The following is a 27,909-nucleotide window of genomic DNA, read 5'->3' as shown; positions in this document are numbered from 1 at the left end:
ACTATCCATCGGATCTCCATCAGCATCCATCCATAACTTTTGTTCACGTCCATCCATCTTTTTTTTTACGTGCAAGTGAGAAATGGACTTATTTGTCGTGCACGAGCGCTCTTCAGTAGAGCCCTCCTGTGTAAGTAGTATCACCATCCATCCGGCAGTCGCTTGAGGACAGTTTGTTTTTTTTTTTCTTTTTCTTTCTTTTTCTATCCATCCATCCATTCCATCCATCCGGCAATAGCGCATAACTTTAGCATCTACCTCATGCACGTATACATAGAACTGCTCGGGCACGACAGCCCACCTTTCCATGTCATAATGATCCCCACAGTCGCAGTTAAGATGGTAGAGCATGGGACCTCCCCATAGCTATCCATAGCTTTCCACGCACCACTGAAATATATATCTTCTGCGGCTCTTACTAGAAAGCTGGCGCAGAATGTCCATCCATCATGTTGCTAGATTTGTTCGGAACTCGATCCATCCATCCATCCATCCACAATATTTTGGGTCCCGGAGAGTGTCTAAGGTGCATTGTACTGTTCAAGAAAGTCTACAATCTCCATCGATATCCATCCAATCCAAGGCCCATTGTGCAAGTCTGAGCACCATCAACTTCGCATCCATCATCCATTCAAACTCTCATCCATGAAGATTTGTGGTGCATCTGTTTATTCATGACTTGTCGTTCTGCGACAGCTTTGCGACGCGCGTAATGTATACGACCGAGGACCGTCCATCCACATATCCATCCATATTGCATATCCAATTCGACTGTATAGACCTTTTCATCGGCATCGGGCGAGGAGGAAGAGCGCGCGACGAGCCTCCATCCATCCTCCTCTCTGGCTCCATGGGCGAGCCGGCGCGGCGCGGCTTGAATGTGTTGCCGGTCGCGCGCTGCGGAGCGATCCATTGGAGGTATCCATCCCATCCATAGCTAGTTCTGAATGCATCCATTTACGGGATGTCAGTGCTCCATATGAGGTCGTCGAACAACCACTGTGTAGCCTCCATCCATAGGTGCAGAAGTAGCTACAGTATCTGTATCCATCCATCCATTCTCTTGTATGTGCAATCCATCCATCCCTCCATGCGACGCGCATCATCAGCCGCGGGTGTGTATGTGTTGTGAACTATGTCCATGGATGTATCGGTTTTCACTCGACGAAGAGTTGGTGTAAAACATTTCCATCAGCCACCGGCATCGTTCTCACGCATCCATCCATCCATAAGTCTAGTAGACTTCAATCCATCACTATGTCTACATAGCCTCCTACAAGAGGGCGAAGGCTCCATCCATCCATGCTCAACACAGCGAGCACTCCGGTTGGCATCCAACCCACATGATACACGCATCCAGCATCGCGCATCGATCGGCATTGCCATTTTGCTCTGTAAGGCACATCCATACAAATGGGATCACATATCCATCCATAGAATCCAACAGCTATTTGTAAAGACAACATTTTCCGTAGATCCATGGCGAATGCGTCGTAAAGGAGGCTGAAAAAAAAGAGTCCATCATGTCTTCCTCACCATCCATCCACCATGCGGCAAAATAAACAGAACACGGGATCCACGACGCAATAAGACTTCGCATGGTCGTGCCGCATGCTTGGACCACTTGGACCGTGCGCTATAGAGAATCTATAACACTTCAGCATTTCAAAAGTTTATTACAAAAGAAGAACTGCCTCGGAAGCTATTCGCGCAGTCTGCAGCTGGTCGTTCGACTTTCTTTTTTTTTTTTACTCGAAAAGTGTGATTCACACTGTACGGCATGTGGTTATCATTAACCAAACTATTCTATCTGTGGCGGAAACCTTGCCCAGCAAACAAGGCAGTCGCCCTGTGTAATGTACTATCCACAGATGACAACTTGAACGCCTGTCAAAGTAAACACTACAACTTATTCGCCAGCAGAACTGTACCCACGCTGTACATAGGATCGTCAAATGTTTTCGTAACTACTCGTTGCAGCTAAACCAGAGCTCATAACTACAGTGCTGAGATGTTGCAGTATAGTAACATTCGTGAAACAATTTTACGAAATACCTAACTGATATCCGAGGCAGAATGATTGTAAGCTCATGTTGCTAATTTGTTAAACGCGACACCTCGCACTGGGTGCTTCCGTCCGCCCTAACGCCAGCAGAAACTCCGGAGAGCCGCTTAGGTGCATTACTTCAGAAGTATAAATTCCTTCACAACGCCTCACAGGACCATACCTCACGTAGAAGACGCCATTTCATGCTAATAGACCGCGCGAATGCGAAAAAATCTGTTTACCAGATTCAACTGCATACAACAAGGGCGTTCGCCCAAGCCAGCATGTCAACTGCCCATAGATGGCGCCGTAACTGCCTACGCAATGGCGGCGTTTATTTACATGAAAAATTCGACGGTCTATAAAGTACGTGCTTGCACCTCGATCCACTTCCTTTTTGCTGATTACACGCGGCTCGCTTTTGGTACGGCAGACGCCCCACGTGCACCTAGGGTACAATAAATAGAAAGCAGTACATCTTGCCTTCAGTCCTTATGTCATATTCTGGCCGAAAACCATCTCAAGTGAAGTAATTAAAGGCCTTTCAATCTTAACTTGATTGTGGGGGTGTCAGGCCGTTAAAAGAGACAAATAAATAATGAAAGCGTACGCGATAAGTCACCAATGGTAATACAGTTTTCTTTTTCTGCAGCACAACTTATTAGCAGAAATGTTTGTTGCAAAAATATTGCGTGCAACCCTTGCTTCGCATGCTTCGCATGCTCGCAATGCAAATTTGATACCGGTGGCGAAGGTATTCGGGAAATACCATTAAGTGATAATAAATGTACGGGTACATCTCTTTAATCGTATAACACCTACGTATAACAATTTAAGGCATGTAGCTGCATTTTCGGCACGCCAAATAACACTAGCTAGGGCAGGCTCACATATTCTAGAAACTGCATGCCTTGATCCATTCTTTCACCCAGGTGCGTAAAGCGGGAACTCAATGTATAAGGCGTATGCCAGGTGTCTTACCTTGCCGTGATTTACACAAAGTCACGTAGCAGTGCGGCATTATTGCTGATTTCGCTCAATCAACATACTTTTGCTCCTTTTCTTAGTCGTACAAAGTGCATACCCACGCAAACATCGCGGCTTGGTGCGAGCAGACGACAGCAAAAGTGCGGCGCAGATGGGGTAAAGCCCCTATATTTATAAGTAGCGCCATTCTTGAATCTTGCCGCCACCGAGCTCATCCCGGCGTTACCTCCTCGCTGCCTCCTGTCGCCCCAGCCTCCTCCACTCCCCATTGGCCAATCCGTGTCACGTAGAAGCACGCGTTGCGCTTTTTTATATTTTTTTCTTTCCAGCGCGCTCCGACCGCCATTCTCGGGCCTGTGCGACGAAAGTGCTGTACGCACAAACGGATCAAAAGTGTTAGGGACAAGAACTTGGTTGTGATGGCATGCTGCTGCGCCTTCAGTTGCCGCAACCGACAAAGCGAGGGCAAAAGGATTTTTTTGTTTACCATCCGGCGAGCGCAAACGCTTGCTGCACACTTGGCATTTGCGCCGTCTCGCATCGTCGCGTTGCTATTTCCAAAACGGCATTATTAAGGCCAGTTACTGACTGACGACGCAAAATCGCGCCTCAAAAACTGATCCGCAGTGCGCGGCCGAAGTTTTCCGTGGATTTCCTCTGCTAGCGCGTTAGCTGTCGTCTGCCACGGCAGGCCCGGCGCCACTGTCGAGATCGCGCCTCGATCGCGCTGCGCGCCGGCCATAATACTTTCCTTTTTAGGCTGGTGAGACGCGCGTGGTAGAAGCGAAATGTCTGGGTACGGTAGCCTGGGCTAGGAGTTTTAAGATGGGGTAACTAGTAGCGCCATAAGGCTCGTAGTGGCAGAAATATGAGCTAGAACAGGCGCGCTGGCGTTCTGCTCGCTGGTCAGGTCAGTACTACAGTAGGTCGTGATCTGAGCCAACTGTAGACGAAGAAGACGAGGGACGCGCGAGCTGTGGCGCGAGGGACGCGCGAGAGTGCCTGGCGTGGCGCCGAGGGCTGACGTGTCCCACCAGGTATCTCCCAGCATCATGGGAACACGGCGCTGGTCAAGGCACCGTCGCAGTTACCGCGGCCACAGCACAGGGATTCTCCCAGGGGCCGGCCTGGGGCAAACAGCAGTGCAGGCCCGGTGCAGCTCGGCTCATCGACGGCGCATCCGCCGAGAGTGCCTGGGTGGCGCCGAGGGCTGACGTATCCCACCAGGTATCTGCCCGGCATCGTGGGAACAGCGGCGTGGTCAAGGCAGCGTCACAGTTCCCCCTTGGACCGCGGCCACAGCACAGGGATTCTCCAACGGGCTCGCTGGGGCAAACAGCAAACAGTGCAGGCCCGGTGCAGCGAGATCGCCAGCCAGAGTGCATGGCGTGGCGCGAGGGCTGACGTATCCCACCAGATCTGCCCGACACGTGGGAACCAGGGCGAGGCAAGGCACCGTCAAGTTCCCCCTTGGCCGCGGGGCAAAAACAGGCCGGTGCAGCTCGGCTCATTGCGCGGCTGAATGGCGCGCCGCCGAGACATGGAGCCTGCTGGCGGGGTACTGCGAGATAGCCAGCAGAGTGCTAGCGTGGCGCCGAGTGGCTGGACGTGTCCTACCAGGTATCTGCCCGACATCGTGGGAACAACGGCGCCGGTCAAGGCACCGTCGCAGTTCCCCCTTGGACCGCGGCCACAGCACAGGGATTCTCCGCCGGAAGCTCGACCAGGGGGCAAGCAGCAGTGCAGGCCCGGTGCAGCTCGGCTCATCGACGCGACTCAACACGCGCGGCCGGCCGAGACATGCAACCTGCTGGCGTGACCGCGAGATCGCAGTGGCGCCGAGGGCTGACGTGTCCCACCAGGGATCTGCCCGACATCGTGGGTACAGCGGCGCTGGTCGAGGCACCTTCGCAGTTCCCCCTTGGACCGCGGCCACAGCACAGGGATTCTCCGACGGAAGCTCGACCAGGCGTCAAACAGCAGTGCAGCCCCGGTGCAGCTCGGCTCTTCGACGCGACTCAACAGGCGCGGCCGGCCGAGACATGCAACCTGCTGGCGTGGACCGCGAGATCGCAGTGGCGCCGAGGGCTGACGTGTCCCACCAGGGATCTGCCCGAGATCCTGGGTACAGCGGCGCTGGTCGAGGCACCGTCGCAGTTCCCCCTTGGACCGCGGCCACAGCACAGGGATTCTCCGACGGAAGCTCGACCAGGCGTCAAACAGCAGTGCAGCCCGGTGCAGCTCGGCTCTTCGACGCGACTCAACAGGCGCGGCCGGCCGAGACATGCAACCTGCTGGCGTGGACCGCGAGATCGCAGTGGCGCCGAGGGCTGACGTGTCCCACCAGGGATCTGCCCGAGATCCTGGGTACAGCGGCGCTGGTCGAGGCACCGTCGCAGTTCCCCCTTGGACCGCGGCCACAGCACAGGGATTCTTCGACGGAAGCTCGACCAGGCGTCAAACAGCAGTGCAGCCCCGGTGCAGCTCGGCTCTTCGACGCGACTCAACACGCGCGGCCGGCCGAGACATGCAACCTGCTGGCGTGACCGCGAGATCGCAGTGGCGCCGAGGGCTGACGTGTCCCACCAGGGATCTGCCCGAGATCCTGGGTACAGCGGCGCTGGTCGAGGCACCGTCGCAGTTCCCCCTTGGACCGCGGCCACAGCACAGGGATTCTCCGACGGAAGCTCGACCAGGCGTCAAACAGCAGTGCAGCCCCGGTGCAGCTCGGCTCTTCGACGCGACTCAACACGCGCGGCCGGCCGAGACATGCAACCTGCTGGCGTGACCGCGAGATCGCAGTGGCGCCGAGGGCTGACGTGTCCCACCAGGGATCTGCCCGAGATCCTGGGTACAGCGGCGCTGGTCGAGGCACCTTCGCAGTTCCCCCTTGGACCGCGGCCACAGCACAGGGATTCTCCGACGGAAGCTCGACCAGGCGTCAAACAGCAGTGCAGCCCCGGTGCAGCTCGGCTCTTCGACGCGACTCAACAAGGCGCGGCCGGCCGAGACATGCAACCTGCTGGCGTGGACCGCGAGATCGCAGTGGCGCCGAGGGCTGACGTGTCCCACCAGGGATCTGCCCGAGATCCTGGGTACAGCGGCGCTGGTCGAGGCACCGTCGCAGTTCCCCCTTGGACCGCGGCCACAGCACAGGGATTCTTCGACGGAAGCTCGACCAGGCGTCAAACAGCAGTGCAGCCCCGGTGCAGCTCGGCTCTTCGACGCGACTCAACAGGCGCGGCCGGCCGAGACATGCAACCTGCTGGCGTGGACCGCGAGATCGCAGTGGCGCCGAGGGCTGACGTGTCCCACCAGGGATCTGCCCGAGATCCTGGGTACAGCGGCGCTGGTCGAGGCACCGTCGCAGTTCCCCCTTGGACCGCGGCCACAGCACAGGGATTCTCCGACGGAAGCTCGACCAGGCGTCAAACAGCAGTGCAGCCCCGGTGCAGCTCGGCTCTTCGACGCGACTCAACAGGCGCGGCCGGCCGAGACATGCAACCTGCTGGCGTGGACCGCGAGATCGCAGTGGCGCCGAGGGCTGACGTGTCCCACCAGGGATCTGCCCGAGATCCTGGGTACAGCGGCGCTGGTCGAGGCACCGTCGCAGTTCCCCCTTGGACCGCGGCCACAGCACAGGGATTCTCCGACGGAAGCTCGACCAGGGGGCAAACAGCAGTGCAGGCCCAGTGCAGCTCGGCTTATCAACGCGACTCAACTGATATTTGCGGCGTGATTGACATTTGCGGCGTGATTGACATTTGCGGCGTAATTGATATTGGCGGCGTGATCGATATTGGCGGCGTGATTGATATTGGCTTCACGTATACGGCTTCACGTATACGGTCTCACGTATAGACTTTTGCCATGGGCACACATTATATGTAAGGGTAACCATCCCTTACCTTCACCTTCTTTTATGGTTCTTTTTAATGATTTTGACGATGCACTCTAGCGTACTTATATATGTCCTTCGTTTCAATAAAGTCATTTGTCAGTCGGCCTTACGTGTGGTTTTGTTGCGCCTCTTCGATCTGCGTCCTCGTCTTCCGGGCTGTCGCCTAATTCCCTAATGGCTTGTTGCCAGCACATTCGCGGTCTAGGTCTAATCAGCGCAGCTCTATAGTGTAATCGGCGATCTAAGTCGTGCTTGATTATAATGTGATCGGTAGGGCAACGGGTTTAATCAGGTGGCAATTTGCGCAAGTGAACCAGTGGGACACTTAGCGAAACTTTTTTTCTTTCAAAATTTTCGCATTCCATGCTAATGGCGGGTCTACACACGCGCGTACGAGGGTGTACATCAACCAGCATCGCAATGCATGTCGGAGAGAAAATTTGATGACTGCATGGTTAGCCCAGAAACAGGCTTTACTCGATGATGATAAATAAACCAAGTGAGAAAAAAAAAGACATGTAAATCCGACAACATCGGCAACAGGGAGTAACTTGGAATGAACACATGGAAAAGCGGAGCTGTCCAGGGCAGCGACCGTAAACAAACTGTGATCAATTATTTTCCTCCTGACGGTGAAGGGGCACACCCTTTAGGACACATGTAAGCAGAGCTAGCCCCCGTTCTGGATAGGGTCCTGCTGGCGTAAGCAAGCACTCTTTTGGTGCCGTCCTGCCGCTGAAGCACTGCGCCGAGGCCGACATTACTCTAGCATCGGTATGAAGAATCGTCGGGGCGTCTTCATCGAAGTGTGCGAGCACAGGAGGCGATGCCCACGGACTCTTAGATGGCCTAGTAACCCCGTCCTCAAGCATCGTCTTCACTTGTTTCGTATTGCCTCGCGCTCTTTCGGTGCTACACGATAAGGATTCTGCCGAATGAGTCTTGCGTCGTCTTCAGTGATAATACGATGCTTGGTGAGCGGCGTCTGGCTAACTCTTGACGCAGTTGAGAAGCAGCTGTTAAACTCGTTGATGAGCTCAAGAATTGTTTCGACTATGTAAGCGCACTTTCGCCGTCGCTGTCGCTAAGCTGTCCCGAACGAAGACCAAGTGCAAGGAGAATGATGACCTGCGTGCCAAATGGTAGCAGAGTTGCAGAGTAGAGCCCTCCATTCTATTTCCAATCAATTTCCACTCCGTTACAGAGAATGGAGATCCCCGTAATTCCTTTCCTTTTAGCTCATTGGAATGGTGAGGGTTCATCCCTTTCCACTCTTCCAATTCCAGTAAATGACACGCTTTCTCTATAATTGTTAACTGCTTGCGTGGCGAGTAACTAAAAACATTTTTTTTAAGTCTTGCAAACGTTACAAATAATGTTGCATACTCATCTTTCGTTTTTTTTTTTTTTTTTTTTTTTTTTTTTGTACAGACTTATACAGTACTTATTCAGTAGCTTTCATGACTACCATAAGAAACGCATCGGTAGGTTTTGCAGGGCGGTCTTTATTGTTTCACATTCACCAGCATATAAACGGGCACCATTCATTCCAGACTGCCTGCTATCACGCTTTCTAGATACTCGACAATACCTGCCGTAGTTGCTTAGTGGTAGCGTTGCGCTGCTGAGCACCGAGGTCGCGGGACAAAATCCCGGCCACGGCGGCTCCGTTTCGATGGGGGCGAAATGCAGAAATGCCCATAACAGAGGCCGTCTCTAGTGGACATAAAAAATGGGCAGATAATGATGATGAACCTAATTTTCGAAGTTGCGGTGAATCGCGCGGCTGTACGAACCGTTCGCCTCCGCTGTCGGCGTTCTTCATAATGCTTGCGTTGTGAAAGTGAGTGCTCGAGGTCATCCAGTGAGGCATTTACAGGTTTACATGGCCCGTGCATTACACTGTGCTTGCTATTTTAATTTTAGGTGAATGTTTACTACAATTTATATGGCCACTATAGCTAACGTGTAGACTCGTGCAAGGGCCGCACTTTTCTGTAGTGATTTCGACGGGCTTTTCATGGGACCGGGCCATTTGACCTCATTTTTTCCAACTACGCGTATGACATCCGCCGTAAACATCCGCGATCGCCTACTCTCGACATCCAGTAGCGACGCACGAAAGTACGCTGCGTGCGACAATTCGCTGTTGAGCCCGATCAGAATCAGCGCATGGAACGCGATTGCTTCTCGGTTGGATGACTTTTTTTTTTAATATTCGCTGCCAAGTTGGGGGTGCGGCGCTTAGACGGGTGCGATCCTTACACGGATTTACACGGTAAGAATCTTCTTCCTTCGTGTAATTGTCTTCTACTTCGCCTTCGCCTAATACTGCTTCGCCTTCCCGGCCAAACTGCACTCTTCTTTTAGTACTTTGAGTCCGAGTATAAGCGTTGCTGCGCATGACTTCTAGACTTCTATTTATTCTGATTTCGAGTGAATCCGGCTTGGCATCATTTCGGTTAATACAAGGTGTTTCAGCGAACACTGTCAAAAATTTTTAAAGGTTGCCTGTGGCCGATAGCACAATTCTATTTCATGAGCTCGTCTACTCGAAGAGGTGGACATTACTTGAACAAAAAATTGAAAGGCATGATCTACTAATTAACTAAATTAACCAATTAAGTTTTTAGCTATTTACCTTATGGCCTATGTTGCAATTTACAATTCTAGCCGTAGAGTTCGGATCCACTTGGAACTAATTCTCAGGCTGACACCAGTGTCGAGATATTAATTCTCTAACTTTGCGGCGAAATGCATTGGCGTGCCAGTCACTTTCTTTAAAAAACGTCGTTTTATGCATCGAAGCACAAAAGCATGAATAGACATATAAGTTGTGGGGTTTTACGTGCCAAAACCATGATCTGATTATGAGGCACGCTGTAGTGGAGGACTTTGGAATAATTTAGACCTGGGTATATTTACTGCAAAGCAGTGCGTTTTCAGCGGCAAAGCGGTCCATTTTTAGCGGCAGCAGCAAAGCCAATACGGCGGCAACTTGGCAGAAAGCCGAAGCCCGAAACAAAACACCGCGCCGCACCGGGACGTCGTCTGCACCGCGCCAATCTCAAACTGACGATGACGACCATGAGGTTTTCCTCGCTACAAAATATTTATTTTTATTAATAAAAGTACATTTAGTTCCTTTCAAAATACAAATGTACAATTTTATTCTTATGGTATTGCATTATTTGTATAAGTTGCGCGTTTTTATAGCAAGTTGTGATACTTCAGACATGGACATGACTTCCAAGATTATGCGAAGCGCCCAAATCATGGAGGCCATAGTTCAAGAAGCCCGAGCCTGGAGAGAGCTTCCCCATTATTGTGACATTCGGTGGCCACCGAAAAAAAATATCGTGTGGCATTTGTGTTATCGGAGGCTTGGCCCAAATCGACGCCTCAGTAGAGTTACTGTATATGACTGTCGTAGCCATATACAGTATGGCGCTCTCTGGGTAGGACGTGCGAATCTTGAAGGCTATGCTTTTCCTGGTTGCATGTGGCGAAAGCGCTTGCGTGAGCCAAAATCACGCCATAGATGTCGGATTTTTGCATTGCTAGTTTTCGACACTACCTATTTTTCGAGCTACTTAGTACCGCATGCACTGTTTACATTGCAGCCCCGCTTGAATTACGTGCAGTTTTACTCCTCTGTCGGACGCAAGGCGAAAAAAGTTCGCATGTAGTATGGAAGATGCTATTTCTCCTTTCTTTAGAAGATTCTCCTTCCTTTACTGCAGCGCCGCTAGTTTCAGCGGCTCCAGTGCCCGCCACTCGGGACAAACTCCTCCGTTGGACGGGATAGGAAGCTGTGAAACTGTTCTAGCAATGTTTACCATTTTTTGGCAGATCACCGAAAGCGCACTGCGAAGCGGCAAATCTTATGTTACGTGCACCCGAGTGACACGGGCCTCATTATGAGCACTGACGACTACTAAAGAACTACCGCTTCGCCATTACGTTTACGGACTCTGTATAGACCGCTATGACATTTGTGAGTCGGGTAAATACGAGAAAGCAGCTCGTCTTACCCAGCGTAAATAAAAAGGAAAAGTAGCCCTTTGAAACCACCACGATATACCAAAAATAATTGCTTTAGAAGCTGGGAATCAAATATTACTGATATACAGATATAGCTGATTTCGCTTGGGTTTTAAACTCGCGGGTCGTTGCTTTTGTTGATGTTGTTCACCCGCTCCTTGCTCGGATTCGTTGCCTTAATTTTTCTTTCGCTTCGTCTTGATACCTTTTAGGTCGACGCCGTCCCATCTCGCCACCAAAGTCAACGTCATCGCCCTTGCCGATGCGGCCTTCGTCACTTTTCATTGCGTACGTGACCGACCGAACCATAAAAAACGCATTCGCTGCGATGCCTTAGATTTATTTGTGGTGCCATTCTAGCTTTTCCTTTCTTCTTTTTTTTTCGTGTCTTCTAAAAACGCAAGGAATGTGAGAAAATGCTACCGGCTCTTTCCGAAATGTAGCAGACGACGAATACGAAGTGGTGGCGCCTCTAAGTCGGCAATACTCTCATGGTGCGAAGCCAAAGCCAATGCGGCCAAAGGGCCAAAATGTTGATAGCTGTCGTATCCAAAGACCCTCCTTTGCCGCCTGTTGCAAACTTTTCTCGAGCGTCAGGGGGCTGCTTGCTCTCCAGTAACTGCAATTGTGCAAAAGTAACTATTGCTGTTAACTGTTCCTAAAGGCACGCAGCAATTTACATGTCCACTTTTGTTTTTGTTTATTTTCAGCGATCTGTCGCCGCGATCGAAGCCTAAAGTTTCCAGACCGTTGACTGCGGCGACAATGAGACCGGTCGAGATCTTCGTGCTCGAGCATGCACTCAAATACCAGATGGGCAATGCCGTGAAAGGTGACGCGCCACGAGTTTTCAATCAGCTATATAAGTGGGATGTTGTATGAAACTGGGGTGTTTTCGTTTCTCGCTGCTTGACAGCACCGGTAGCTGCATGCTGTCGGGTCTCTTATTACAGTCGTAACATGCTTTCGTGTTCTCCCCTTTGTTGCACCCCGTTTTACCAAGCGCGACTTGCCTTAACCTTTCACTTCGCCATGGCGGAAGCTTCGCGTTGGTGCTGTGCTTCAGTCGAGTGATCGTGAAGTGGGCTCGGTGTGTATTCTAGTCTTTGGCCTCGTCCGTTCGTATGGTGTCGCCAACGCTCGCGAACGCGACTGTGCCACTGCAGCCAGGTCGAGCATAGTGTTCCCTGAGAATTCGGGCCCTGAATTCATAAATTTTTTCGTTCATAGAGGCTCTTTGCCGACGGCCGGCCGCCATCACTAATAACATGTTAGGCATCAGACTTATCGGCTGTAATTTGATCATACAAAAATTCTAGTGTTACAAGTTTTTGTGAATACTGGCCCAGCTTAAAAGCGAGGTCGCGGTGTCAGGTAAGGCCGTAGATGAAAGCAGATGCAGCAAACAAAACTCCATTTTTTGCTCGATGCACCTGCATGGAGTGACTCGTGTTTCGATTCGTTACACATTCATAACAATAATGAACGAAAACAACGGATGTGACTGTTTCCTAATAATATCTTAGAGAATGAGCAGAGGAACGTGTGTGAGGAAAAGATGTATTTGTTTACCCTGTGCCTCGTACGATTTCTAGGGAAATCGATAAAAATCCCCATCCTCCAGCTTCCAGGTGGTGTAATTATAGTCATTGTGACATTTATACATGCAACAGCAAACAGCAGCTGTTTTTGTTGTTTTTTTTCACCAGTTTGCACCGCTAGTAGGCATCGTCTCCCCTGCCTGGCGGCACTCGGGGATCACAGATTTTTTGCCAGCATTGCCCGCAGTTGTGCTGCATATCCGATTCGACACAGCAGCGCATGAGGCCTATAGCTTGATGGCGGTGTTTACAAGCTACTGCCGTTATGGTTCATGCCTATGCTGTTACCGCTGGCTTCAGCATCAAAGCGTGAAGCTTCGTCAACATTTTTGTCGTACATTGCTTTGATTCGATAGATTATTTCACATGGTAAATACAGTGGGAGAATGAAGAGGTGATAGGTGGGGGATGGACGTTCAGGAGGGAGACTGCAGCCCACTGTAAGGGGTTTCTGCTTGCTGGAAAAAAAAATTAATGAAAACAATGCACATCTACCATCAAGGCATTGCTGTCAGAATAGGGTTGGATACAAAGGTGAGCTAGTTGGTGAGCGCTTGTAAAAAACCGAAACAAAATGCGATAATGGGACAAGAAAGTAGACAGAAGATGCACTGTGTCTGCGTTTGCTTTCATGTCCTGTTCTTGCTCTGTTAACATAGTGCTCGTCGTGTGAAAGACGCCCGTGAATACACGCAGCATTGCCGCGGGACTGGCCGCTCGAGGCACTTTGCGTGTATTCGCGGGCTTCTTTCACACTCGGAAAAACACTTTTATGTAGCACGTATTGAGCAACAAAAAGCTGTATTGGGCGTTTTTCATGTTGCTCTACAACTTTCTTATTGACACTTTGATAATTAGGACAGTACTTCTTGAGTTAGATAATTAATTACAATTACCTAATTCTCAGTAACGAAAAAAACTACTGGCGGCTACTCCACTGTACTGGAAACAATACGCACTAGGTTTACTTTGCGTAAGGCCATTCCTCTTTTTTTAAATCGTGCTGCGTGATAGCTGGGACACCCTGTATATTAATTGGAGTGACCTGTTGCTCACTGAATGTTTGGATTTTACATGCATTGGTTAACGCGGACATAGCAGCTCTTACGCATTGCATACACAAAACTACCACTATGTGGTTGTGTTCACTTAAATTTGTACAGCTTCCCGGATTTTTAGTAATATTGCACAAGCATCGGCCACGAGGCATGCTAGCACCTTATAACGCCGAGATTGGCGATGGTATGCATGAGCACTCAAGGCACTCTGCGGTGCAAGTGTCGGCTGCTTTGCTGTTCCCTTTAGGATGATGCGTGTCCTGTCATGGTTATCTATGCAATCCCATTTACGAAAAACCAGTGTGAGGACACGTGTATGGCTTAGGAGATGTGTGATGTCACGTGTGAGGCCACTGCAGTAAGCTTCAGGAATGCTCTCGGCAACTACAGATTCCGCTTAGAGCTTTCTTTTCTCGACCGTGGCCGTGGCTTGGCATTTGTAGTTCTTCCGCATGCCTATTCCTGGCTCTAGTAGCTGTCAAGCTTTTCCTAGTCAGCTGTTGGTGGTACCATAAGCAGCCAATGCTTGTGTTTTCTCTTTCTTAAAGGTAGTGTGCGTATACATGCATTCACAGCACGAAAAATGTAGATGTTCCATTGGAGCGGAACTTTGTTTCAGAGATACTTTCGGGACCATCTAAGATATTTTTTCATGCTTTTGGTGTGTCCGAAACCATTCATTCATTATTGATCTCTCCTACACAGCTCTGCGTGGCCGGGGTAACAAGCAGACCATTGTGTACAATTTGAGCTCACCATACATCTGCCTTATGTACCTGGTGCACGTCTTCAGTGGCTACCTGACCTCGTCATACCAAACCATCTCCACTTGGGATCCTGCAGTCCTGAAGGTGCTCGTAGATGTTTTCATGGACATGTACTCCCGAGAAAAGTTCACCTCCGAGAAGGTCCTTGTCCCTCTCATCTTGCGTGCCCGGTTGTTGGTATGTGGCCTTCGCATTCTTGCTCTTTTTTTTTTTGACATCATTTTATTACAAGCTGCCAGTAGCTGACTTAGACCAGAAGGCTGCATTTTGATGGGGGCAGAATGCAAAAGTGCTTGTGTACCATGCTTTGGGTGAACATTGAAGAACACCATATGGTCAGATCAATTCAGAGCCGTCCACTACAGCGTCCCTCATAACCTACCGTGGAGTTTCAGCATGTCACACCCCATAATTTAATTTTTCTGTACCAGAAAGTGTTTTGTGAGATACTGGCAACTATAACTGGCCAAATGGCAGAAACTTCATTTCTTTCACAGAAAGCTTGTACTATAGTCATTTCTTTGGTCTTTTGAAGGATATTCTTTATAATATGCAGAAATATCTTCAGATATGTGTGCACATAAACGCAGACTCGCAGATCGTCCTTTTTAAGCTAGGCTTTAGGCTTTGGAATTCACTTTAATTTTGAGGAAAAATCAGAAGGCATTTTTCAGCGTTTACTTACTTTTTCAAAGCATGGTGTATTTCGGTGTTTCCTTTCTGGAAATACGGAAATTCGATGTGTCTAGAATACATTCTAGATGCACGGTGTGAATGCTCACTTGTATGAGTGAGCGAGTGTGAATGCTTTATACTTGCTCACCTCAGTTTGTGGCGGCATATCAGAAGAACCGGAGCACCCTACTGAAAAGGGCACGGAATGAAATTGTGAATGCTTCAGGGCAGACTAACGATTCAGCAAGACACGAGTAGTGTGGCAAATCTATGAGTCATCATGTCTTTGTCACTGCTTGTAGCACTGCAATGTTTTCATTCGTGGCATGTTATGTCTATAGTAGCCGTGATTCTGGCTTGCAGAGAATCTCTTCACTTGACAGCAGTGAGGGCAACCGTCATTCAGATTTCGACCACCTCGTCTAGCTTGTGTATGGCGAGGTAGCTGCTGCTGCACAGCAGACTCGTGCTCGTGTTACGTCTCTCTTTTTCTGTGTTTGATTTGTTTGCGCAGTAAGTAATAATGCACAGCAGAAACACCACATTGGCAGCTACAAAGTATCTTGCAACACTGGCATAATGACAAGCTCTGGTAGGAGCATTGCAGGCATCACACCTTAAAGGGCCCCTCACCAGGCCATAGGTCGGCAGTGTGGGAGAATACTCACTCACACTTGCTCACCATAATTTTTCCAGGCCCCGCACTCACTCACGTTCACACTCACCTCCACTCACACTCACTGGCGCTCACTCGCACTCATCTCCACTCACAGGCACTCACTCGTCCTCGCACTCCCCTGCACTCACACTCACTGACTCGCACTCGCACTCACCTTCACTCACACTCACTTGTACTAAATCGCACTCACCTCCACTCACACTCACTCGCACTCATCTGCACTCACAATCACTGGCACTCACTCGCACTCACGTGCACTCACACTTGCACTCACCTGCACTCACACTCGCTGGCAGTCACTCGCACTCACCTGCATTCACACTCACTGGCACTCACTTCCACTCACATTCACTGACACTCACTTGCACTCACCTCCACTCACCTGCACTCACACTCACCTGCACTCACACTCACTGGCACTCACTCGCACTCATGAGTCACTGTGCCGATCTATGCCACTCACAATTCGTGTATATTCATAACGAAGCTTCCAATTTAGCACCCGTTGCATTGGGAGTGCGTCAAGGAAGTGTTTTGGACCCAGTTTTATTTTTAATATACATAAAAGATTTGCCTTCCCGATTACAGGGTAACATCCGTCTATTCGCTGACTGTTGTATTTCGTACCGCGAAATTAATCACAGTGATAATCACCATATACAAAATTCTGCCTTTTCTTGGTATCTGGAGTGGTAGATGACTCTAAGTGCCCAAAAATCTCTAACGCTAACAGTAAGAAAGAAACAGTTATGCGAGTTTACTTACATGCGTAAATATTTAGGTGTCACTTTAACATATGCTCTCCGATGGGAAAGCCAAAATAACCTAAAGTGGAAATCAATGTACATGCTGAGCACTAAAGCGACTCTTCTTTCTGAGAAGACACCTTTGTCTTGCGGCCCCAGATAAAATTTTCTGGCCTACAAAACGCTTGTTCGAACAGTGCTGGAGCACGCCAATATTGTTTGGTTACCGTACACAAAAGAACTGATTGCAAGAATGGAAGGGGTACAGAGGAAGGTAATGAAGTTGTTTTAATAAATACAAGTTAACCGATTCATTGACTGAATTATTAAAGAGAGCTGGTTTATTAACACTGCAAAGTAGAGCAAAACTAGAACGACTAAAGTTTTCATTTCAATTTATTCATGGTGACGTAAACATTGACGTCAGCCCCAACCTCTCCCTGTCCATCTCTCTATCGTTGACATTAGACATGTGCATGCTTGCCGCCCATGCTCGCTAAGCTCCCCTTTGTACGGATTGAGCCAAGAGAGCGGGAAATAGAGGGAGAGATTGACTGTCCGTATACTTGGTCAACCACTTAACGCCGAAACAAACACAAAAGATAGAACAAAGCGGTATCTATCATTGCATCTTCGCTTTTTCTCCATGTATGCTAGCATGCCTGTCTGTTCCTCTGTGCTAACTTGGCTCGCCCCTCTTCCGCTCTGCCTGTTTATATAAGGAGCCTGTACGTGTAGGTTTAAGAGGGAAGGAGGAAAAAAATGAGGAGCCACTCCACCCTCTGAAGGCGGATGACCAGCGAAGCTGTAGCAAATCGCACAGTATTAAGCGTCTTCACTCAGTGGAAGTCGTGGCAAAATTTGCTGGTCATGATTTGGATATGCCTGCCATCAGGGCTCCAGCCCTACATATTCCCTGGCGTATTAAAGAAAATGCCGCAGTTTCGCCCGAAAGGCGTAGCTTCGATTGCGATAGCAAATTAGTAGAGAGCTATACGAAGCAAGGATAGTAGTTTAATGGGCCGTATAAACTTGTAAACATTTGCCTACTAACTAAATAGACAAGCACGGTGTCACGTGCACACAGGTAGACATGAACGCATCTCGCTCGATGACCGTGAAACTTACTGTCAGAACGCTGGAGTGAAGAGGCGCGGCTATAGACGCGAGCGAATTGACCTTCGTGCCGCCTCTCGCTTCAAAGCGAACTAAACGTCGAAATCACAGCGCAAACGAAGTTACCGGCTCTAGTTTAACGTTGTTCACGTCGCAAATCGCTTTGAAGAGGAGGCCCGCGCGGGGGCGCACTTTTTCCACGTCGCAGATCGCTTTCGACATAGGACACCCACGCGGCCGCCGCCGGAGCAAGACGCGCCCCCCCGCCCCTCCGTGCCTGACGCGCGACAGAAGCAGCGTGCTTCCGCCCCGCCTTTGCCCTTCCGCGCGCAAGGTTCAGCAGCAAGTGTCGGCTCACCCTCGCAAGCTTGCACTCACACACGCAGCGTGAAGGAACGTGAGCGGGTGGGAATGCCCAGGAAAGTTTATTCAGATAACGCTCTAACGTTCAAGCGAGCTTGGCACGCGGCGACGCTTTTACCGTGTTTGGATTTTATACGGAACCTCACAACGACATCCATGACCACAGCAGAAGTTCGCTTGGAGTGTCCATATAATTGATATCGCAATATAATATATCCACTCATTTCAATATACATTGTCTCACTCATGCCTGAACCTTGGATTATTACGACCTTAGCGAGTGGTTTCTATCATGGCGTGCACAATCTGCTAGCGCCATAAGTCATCACCACGAGTGAGCTTGTACACACAACGTGCCTCCATTTTTCCACAAGCAAGGTGAACCGATATCACCTCTGCTTATCGTTCAAGCACTCACCACGTTCACACTCACTTTCACTCACAAGCACTCACTCATGTTCACACTCACCTCCACTCATACTCACGTTCACACTCACCTCTATACACCCAGAAGCACTCACCACGTTTACACTGACAGCAGGGGCGTAGCCAGGGGGGGGGTTCAACCCCCCCCCCCCCCCACTTACCCACCCTTTGTTCTCGTCGCTTCGCGCTGACATAATTCATGAAACCGGTGCTACTATCACAATTTCATTCCTGGGCGCTTCCGTTTGAGTTGGTAATTTACAGCGAATCATGTCTGCATATGGAAAAAACTGTCACGGTGTTTGTCACGGCTTTGACACTCTGTGAAGTTTTTGGTGAGAATGTGGCGGCAGCATTCTGAAGCAACAAATGCGCAACAAATGAAGCAACAAAATGCAGAAGCCGAATTTTATATGATGGCGAAAACGCTCGAGGCCCGTTTACTTAGATTTAGGTGCACGTTAATGGCCCCAGGTGGTCGAAATCTCCGGTATACATTTCCGCCACTTCCCTTCAGGTGCCGGTTAGGCCGTGCTCACGCAGGATCTTAGTCTGCGCGAGAAACGTCTCTTGTTTGCGATTGCGCCCCTACAGAAGGCTGGTAATTACTGTTGTGTTGTTGAATCCCAAACCAGCAATTACGGAAGGCTGGTAGTTGCTGTTTTGTTGTGGAATCCCAAACCAGAAATGTACGCACGAAGGGGTTGATGACAGCAGTGAAATTCCACCGACTCACAAGAGAATACACGAAACAGACAGCCGACAAGCATGGATTACTGCTGTGCGCAGTACAGCGTAAGTAAACTCTTGTTGCAGGCGCTGACAGTTTCGTCGGAGTTCACGTGTCCTGAGAAATTGATTATGTGCACTATGCACTGAACAAGACCGGAGTTTATTCCTGTATCACTAGTTAGTACACCAATCAGTCGAGATTCTGTGAGGTACAAGGCCGCTTCCTGTTTGCACCGGCGCAAGTGAAGCAGAAATGAGTTGCACGCACTACTTAAAATGCGTACACAGGCCATATCTATGCTGTGCGGTGAAATATTCTGTAGAATTCTGAATCTGTTGACGTAAAGGCAAATGACGGCTGCACGCTCGCACACAGTGGAAGACACAGCGTCCCATGCACTTGCCGCAGGAAATGCAACCCTCTCGCATGAGGGAGCAGAGCAACGAAAGTTTCGAAAAAAAAAAAGCCGTATGCGTTTTTGCGCGTATTTAAGTTTTCTAGCGCAAAGATGCAGCGAACAAGCTATTGCTATGGGAGTAGGTATAGCCTGGTCACACGTGCATTTTCATGCGTATAGCCGTCCTTGACTTGTGAAACGCACTTCGCCCCGACGAGGACGACGTCATCTACGCTTAACGGAAATTAACAATTATAGATGTCTTCTCCGATCGCACGGGTCGTCTCAATGATGCGTTTTCGAAGACTGGTCCATTCAGTGGCGCGATGAGAGACCCTTGCTCCAAACGCCCACTGTACGTGTCATACTTAGGTACTGTATTTACTGAGCTTACTTTACTTTTTACTTAATTTCGTCACACGCACACGCGAGGGGGGGGGGGGGGGGGCTGCCCCATGTCTTTGATATACGTGTATAGAGTCTGCTTAAACTACCGATATTCATTATCGATCACGTCACGTAGAGGAAAGCAGAAGCTTGCCCCCCCGGTCGGGCCGGTGAACCCCCCCCTAAAAAAATTTCTGGCTACGCCCCTGACTCACAGCACTCAGTCACATTCACACTCAGCTCCACTCACACAGCACCCAGTCACGTTCGCACTCATCTCCACTCACACTCACAAGCACTCACCTCTACTCGCGCTCACTGGCACTCACTCACACTCACCTGCACTCACTTCCACTCACACTCACTGGCACTCATGCGCACTCGCTTCCACTCACAGTCACTGGCACTCACAAGCACTCGCTTCCACTCACAGTCACTGGCACTCACTTCCACTCGCACTCACTGGCACTCGCTCGCACTCACCTGCACTTACACTCACTCGCACTCACCTGCACTCACACTCACTGGCACTCACTCGCACTCACGCCTTTGAAATGAGTGCGAGTGAGTGTGAGTGCACTCATGAGTGAGTGCGTTGAACTATGCACCAGTCCGCATAGCAAATTTTGGGTATATGCTGGAAGTTGTTACGAGCCCTCTAAGGAGTGTTCTACCACTACAATTTTTCAAGTTACTTCATTAATTGCAGAGATAGGAATATTTGAAGTGCCATGAACCCATGAATTCAGGAAGCAAGTCTCCCTGCCAACGTAGACACTCTCTCCACTTTCCCCCATCCGCAAGCGAAATTCCTTCCCTTCATTATCACGGTCCCCGTATTCCTTTTCTCTCTCTAATTTTTTTGCTGCGAAGCACACTTCCGCAGATAATCTCATGCGTGAGCTGTTGCATTTGTCTCATTTTCTGCGGTCTGCACAAGAACACCGGATTGGCGATATAAGTCAGTGCCACAGTCATGAGCACTGAGCCGGAAGCAAGCGGATCAAAGAGCACGATCGTGCATTGGAACCTGGTGGAAAATGGCAGGTAGTTTCGTTTTCTGCGTGCGCGACTGCACGAAGTGGGATCAAGCAGACTAAACGGAAGTGTGTCCTGCTTCCTACGGCACGGAGTAAAACAGACTAGCAGACTTTCGGTTTGTAGGTTTTATTTCTGTAAACTTTAAATTCTCTATTGAAGCAACAGATCAAACAAATAACTGATGTTGCCTTGAATAATTCTCGAGGTGTCGTGTCACTGTGAGTGATGTCACAGCACTGCAATTTATGGAGATGCACTTGTGTGATTGACGTTGACTCTCCGGCTGGGAGCTCGGCGCCCGTACGAAGAGTGCACTGCATTTGGTTTGAAATTTCAGCTCTGGTGGGAGCGCGTAGTGGTGTAATACTTTGCAGATACGATCATTGATGCACATTTTATTCACTGCGTCTGTCAGCTCAAATGGCCAGACTTGTTGAGCGACCCTTTAAAGGGGCCCTGAGATGGTTTGGACAAATTCTGTAGACACGTAGGGTCAGGGCCGTAGCCAGAAATTTTTTTCGGGAAGGGTTCACCCGCCCGAAGGGGGGGGGGCAAGCGTATGCTTTCCTCTATGTCACGTGATCGATAATAAATACAGGGGCCCTGAGATGGTTTGGACACATTCTGTAGACACGTAGGGTCAGGGCCGTAGCCAGAAATTTTTTTCGGGAAGGGTTCACCGGCCCGACGGGGGGGGGGCTTTCCTCTACGTCACGTGATCGATAATAAATATCGGTAGTTTAAACAGACTCTATACATGTATATCAAAGACATGGGACCCCCCCTCGCGTGTGCATGTGATTGTGAAGAAATTAGGTAAAAAGTAAAGTAAGCTCAGTAAAATAGAGTAAGTGCAACAGGTACAGTGGGCGTTTGGAGCAACGGTCTCTCATCGCGCCACTGAATGGACCAGTCTTCGATAACGCATCATTGAGACGACCCGCCCAATCGGAGAAGACATCATTAATTGTTAATCTCTGTTAAGCGTAGATGGCGTCGTCCTCGTCGGGGCGCAGTGCGTTTCACAAGTCAAGGACGGCTATACACGTGAAAATGCACGTGTGACCAGGCTATACCTACTCCCATAGCAATAGCTTGTTCACTGCGTCTTTGTGCTAGAAAACTTAAATATGCGCAAAAACGCGTAATGCTGTTTTTTTTTTTTTTTTTTTTCGAAGCTTTCGTCGCCCTGCTCCCTCATGCGAGAGGGTTGCATTTCCTGCGGCAAGTGCATCGGCCGCTGTGTCTTCCGCTGTGTGCAAGCGTGCAGCCGTCATTTGCCTTTACGTCAACAGGTTCAGAATTGTACAGAATATTTCACCGCACAGCATAGATATGGCATGTGTACGCATTTTAAGTAGTGCGTGCAACTCATTTCTGCTTCACTTATGCCGGTGCAAACAGGAAGCAGCCTTGTACCTCAAAGAATCTCAACTGATTGGTGTACTAGTGATGCAGGAATGAACTCCGGTCTTGTTCAGTGCATAGTGCACATAATCAATTTCTCAGGACGCGCGAACTCCAACGAGAACTGTCAGCACCTGCAACAAGAGTTTACTTACGCTGTACTGCACACAGCAGTAATCCATGCTTGTCGGCTGTCTGTTTCGTGCATTCTGTTGCGAGTTGGTGGAATTTCACTGCTGGCATCAACCCCTTCGTGTGTACATTGCTGGTTTGGGATTCCACAACACAACAGCAACTACCAGCCTTCCGTAATTGCTGGTTTGGGATTCAACAACACAAAAGTAACTACAAGCCTTCCGTAGGGGCGCAATCGCAAACAAGAGACGTTTCGCATGCAGACTAAGGCTACGTTCACACTTGGTAAACGGCAAGCGGGCGGAAAGGCCAAAGCAGCCGGAAAATCTTTTCCGCGCATGTCCAAGTTGTTCACATTTGTTTTGCTACCATCGCGGCCGCCGCTGCCGCTTTCATCCACATCCATCTAGTCTGCCTACGTTTGTCGGCGTGGTAGCGCTCATTATCGCATTATTTTGAGCGGTATGTTCATTCATTGACCCACCCGTCATCAAAAGTGATCATTTTGCGCAACTTCGCGTGTCATCTGCGACCTTCGGTAAATTCCTCGTTGGCGTTCCGTAATTCTCCTCAAATGGGCGCGGTAGCGCTGAGTCACAGGTTGGTGCCTAGGCGTGATTATATTTCTTTAATAGCTTTTATTTACAAGTTGTAATAACATTTCATCATTTCTTATTATTGTCGGCGCCTCCAGGACACCAAAGCGGCAGCGGGAACACCACAGCTAAAACCCGGGCTGGCCCTTGTGTTGGGGCTCGCCGATACGTGAGACCTACGCTCCCAATCTATCATCGCGACGAGAAAAGCACCCTGCGAGTTCGGCAACATATCGTGCACGTGCGAGGAGAATTATGGAGCGCCAACGAGGAATCTGCCTAACTATTGTCTGCCGTGGAAGTGGAAGAAGAAATGGCTTTTATACTTCTACCTACTTGTTTTCTAGAAATGGACAATGAATAAACGGAAGACGCGGACACCTTGGAAACGGCGGTGGTGGGTTCGCCTGGCTTTGCTAAAGTGTTAGAAGTTGGGACACGCCAAGGCTTCGTTGCCGCACCTGCAGTCGCGCGACGTTGAATACTATCACGAGTATTGCTGACAGTACGTTTTAGTACCACTCTTGTCGTAGAGCAAGGGGTGGTTCTTGATCGTGTCAATCAGCATTGCGGCCTACACTTTTGGTGCCATGTTCAATTTTATGACCGGATGTTTACATGCTAGTGTAGCTTCTGGTCGAGCAGACCGACTTTCCGCCGCGTTTCTGCTTCGCCATGGCGAAAAAATCGGTCTCAGACCGATTTGGCTCGCCGCCTGTTTTTCTGCCTATAGTGGTACCTAGGCAGGCGGATTTTTGCAAGATTTTGCTGCTTCGGCCAGCTTCGAGACCAAGTGTGAACGTAGCCTAAGATCCTGCGCGAGCGCGGCCTAACCGGCACCTGAAGGGAAGCAGCGGAAATGTATACCGGAAATTTCGACCACCTGGGGTCTTTAGCGTGCACCTAAATAAACGGGCCTCGAGCATTTTCGCCTTCATCTAAAATGCGGCTGCCGCATTTGTTGCTTCAGAATGCGGCCGCCACATTCTCGCCCAAAACCTCACATAGTGTCAAAGCCTTGATGAACACAGTGACAGTTTTTTCCATATGCAGACATGATTCGCTGTAAATTAACAACCCAAACGGAAGCGCCCAGGAATGAAATTGTGATAGTAGCACCAGTTTCTTGAATTATGTCAGTGCGAAGCGACGAGAACAAAGGGTGGGTAAGTGGGGGGGGGGGGGGTTGAACCCCCCGCCAACCAATATTTGGGACATGTACAGTCCAAATAACCAGCAGTAAAAAAAAAAAACGAATTATGACAGTAAAATTAATGTTGTGTTTAGAACTACGGCACAGTGGAAACATTGTTTACAGACATTTGTGTAGTGTTGTGTCTCACTAAAATAAAATTTACTTGAAATTTTGTGATGACCGAAAGTTTCGATGCGTTTCGCATTCACCTATCGTGCAACCCTGACATGCGTCGTGGATCATCGTGGGGTGCAGATACCGTGCACGCAGCCTTGACTCCTTGACCCTGTCACTTTGGGCCAAGCTGTGCAAAATCAGTTTGGCATTTTATTGGCTTTATGCCCACACGCAAGCTTAAGCTGTTGCATCCAGTAAGCGCATGCACGAATTTGGTCGGCATTCACAGTAGGTGCTGGCTGGTTATTCGCAGACCCAAACTCTGCTTCAAGCAATTCGTCGTCCAGCTCATTCATGTGATCTCCCACCCATTCGCCAATGTGGTCTACTGGTACGAACATTTTAAGGTCGAATTTCCTGCAATGGCTTGTTGCTGTTACATCCACCGGCCAGGTCTAACCCCAGCACAGCTTCAGCTGAGTCGGCGACCAAAGTTGCGCTTTGGTGCAGGGTGTGAGATACGGCAGTGAGGATGCTTCCATCATCGGTAGGGCAATGGCAGTGCTCCCACTCCTGCGCCAGATTGCGCCATACGAGATTTCCTGCGCCATTCTGATAAAAATACACGATTTTGCGCCGAAGTGCGCCGAAATTAGCGCCTGCGCATTACGTGTGTGGCCGCAGTGCCCCGCCGACGTGTGTAGCACGCATGACTAAAGTGGCTTCATAAATCGAACGGCGACCGATAATTGGGAGCTGGAAATGTCCAAATTCGCCAGAAAGTAACAATTTATTCTGCCAGTGGCTAAAGACATTCTCGGTTGACCACTTTCGGGGATACGTTCACTTTTGCGGGATTTCGCGTCACTAGCGTCAGCGTCGGCATACTTGGTTAGTGTGCCAGGAACGCTATCATCCGTCGGCATGTCCAGTGCTAGTTGCGCGAAATGTCGCGAAAATGAAAGTATCCTGGAAAGGGATCGTCCAAAAATAAAGCCGAAGTTTGTCAATGCGGTCCTGTGCGCACGTATGCTTGCCTACGATCTGGTCAGCCTGTATCTCTACCATTGTTATGCTGTCGCCACAAATAGACGAAAGTACAATTCATGCATGCACCGAATCTTCAACCTTTGGCAGCAGGACCGCGATTTTGTAGCGATGTATTTTCCTGTGCCACTCTTTGCGCTTTGTCAGTGGTATAAGAGCAGCGCTCCGCCTGCGTTATCTATCAGCTGGCAGATAACGGTCGATGATAAGGGCGGCATATAGAATCGAGCGGAATGCATCGCTACAAAATTGCCGAGGAGTCGACCGCGCTATCATAGCCGAATGACGGCGGTTTTTTTCTTTTTTTTTTTTTTTTTTATTGCGATAGCAATTATATGGACACTTCAACCTGGATTTCTCCCGTCGCGTCGCCGTGAGGTTCCCTATAGATAAAATCTTCGCCGCGCGCCGTATGCCCGAGCGGAAGCGTGCGGGGACGCACGCTGTCACGCAGAGCAAACGCACTCAATCTTCCACGCGCAAGCAAGGAAGCGGGAAGCGAGCACCGGAGGGAGCGGGGGGGGAGGGGGGGCGCATTTCTACTCTGGCAACAACCGCGCTCGTCGCTCGCCCCGCACCGTCTCTTATCTCCCCACGTCTCTGACCTTTATGCGCCGTGCATTCGCCGCTCAGTTTCCGTTGAAGCGATAGACCGCACGTACCTTCGCCGCTGCGGCGTACGCGCTTGCTGCCAGCGTTTTGACAGTCGTTGTCTGCAGTCATTCAGTGTGATCTATTCATGTTTGTTTGTGCGCGCTCACACCACGCTTGTTCATTTAGTTAGTAATAGTCGGGCCACATTTTCCAACGCACGCTATACATGCAATGCTGCTCGGATCGGCAGTGCAAAGCTACAGGTGTGTCCCTTCGCACGCGCTGCCCACGGGAAGCGCTTCTCATCAACACCACCGTTTCACACGCGCCTTCTCGTGGTCATCGAGTCTCTCTTCATGTTGGTCTACTTACGCCGCAGCACACCTGCTTACTTAATCAGCTCATGTTTACTACAATTCATATTGCTACCAAAGCCGCTCACCTTACTTCGTATGACATTGCTGTGTTGCTATCGCATTCATTGCTTCGCCCTTAAGGCGAAACTGTGACACTTTTTTTTTTTTTTTGAAACAGTCATTGTCCTCGTCGGCGGAGACATTGAGGGTGTATTCGGCGCCGCCTAAACAACTTGCGTCACCGCGACCGTGTCGCTAGTTAACACGTCAATGAATAAACGCTGGACGCGCAGAGCCAACCCGAATGCACTCCCGAATGGCTTGCTGGAGTTCGCTTGCCCGACGGTGTGGCCGCGGTCGGTGCTGGATTAACTAGGCTTCGCAAGTTTGAGATGCCAGCGACGTATCAACGCCAAAATATTACTATTTCCGCTCAACTCGGCGGTAAAATTAAAACGCAGTCGTGCAGGTGAAGTCCGAATTGTATAGAATGGCGTACCTTAAGGTGTCCGAAATTTCGGTTGTACTTATACTTCAAATTTATGGGCCAGTGATGGTGCCTCAAGGTAGTCCAAATAATCAGGCTTGTTTGAATTGCTGGTGTCGAGATAATCATTTGACACTAGTTGTGAATCGGCCAGTTGCTGAACAGAAGCTTCAGCATTACGAGGAAAAACAGACCGTTGAAAAGTACCTGGCCTGGTGTCGTCTGAAGCAATGACTGAGCATCACGAGGGGCTTATGAAGGCTTGGGGCTTATCAAGGCTTGCCTGGCTCAGAAAAGCATTGATGACATTGAGTCTGGCCAAGTGTTTCTGACTGATGCTAGAGCCTTGCTGAAAACATAACAAAGTGTCAGCTGTCAATGAAAAAAATCATACAATGTAAAAGGCAACATCTTAGCAGCTTTACTCAACTTGAAATAAACAGACGACACCAGGTACTTTTCAACGGTCTGTTTTTTCTCGTAATGCTGAAGCTTCTGTTCCGTAACTGGGCGATTCACAACTGGCGTCGACCAATTATTTCGACATCAGCAATTCAAACAAGGTCAATTATTCGGTCTACCTTGAGGTGCACAGCACACTGTGTGAACAGGTTTGTTGCCTTGATTTAAATTAACGGGAAACTCATGTATTTAGAGGCAGAGCAACATTGTTTACAGTACTCGTAATGCTGAAGCTTCTGTTCAGCAACTGGGCGATTCACAACTGGCGTCGACCAATTATTTCGACATCAGCAATTCAAACAAGCTCAATTATTCGGTCTACCTTGAGGTGCACAGCACACTGTGTGAACAGGTTTGTTGCCTTGATTTAAGTTAACGGGAAACTCATGTATTTAGAGGCAGAGCGACATTGTTTTACAGCAAGCAAATACTTTCTGGAATAATGCTTGTCAATTTGAAGTGTTTGAAATAGCTTAGGACGTGTCCAGCAGCTGGCATTTATTAGCTTCAAAGGGCCCCAAAATCTGAATCTGGATGCTCCAAAC

General features: G+C 49.5%; 1 protein-coding gene across 1 annotated transcript in view; it reads left to right on the top strand.

Annotated features, from left to right (window-relative positions):
* The window catches only part of LOC119437049 (uncharacterized), a 101,333-nt gene that overhangs the window by 27,207 nt on the left and 46,217 nt on the right, over nt 1-27,909 (top strand). Inside the window, exons 2-4 of the mRNA XM_049660248.1 lie at nt 11,192-11,267; nt 11,690-11,811; nt 14,344-14,582. Of these exons, the coding sequence (XP_049516205.1) occupies nt 11,242-11,267; nt 11,690-11,811; nt 14,344-14,582 (387 nt within the window). The 5' untranslated portion in view covers nt 11,192-11,241. The remainder of the gene's footprint in view (nt 1-11,191; nt 11,268-11,689; nt 11,812-14,343; nt 14,583-27,909) is intronic.

Source organism: Dermacentor silvarum, chromosome 1, assembly GCF_013339745.2.
Source record: "Dermacentor silvarum isolate Dsil-2018 chromosome 1, BIME_Dsil_1.4, whole genome shotgun sequence".
Classification (NCBI taxonomy): Eukaryota; Metazoa; Arthropoda; class Arachnida; order Ixodida; family Ixodidae; genus Dermacentor; species Dermacentor silvarum.
This window is presented reverse-complemented; position numbering and strand designations above follow the sequence as displayed.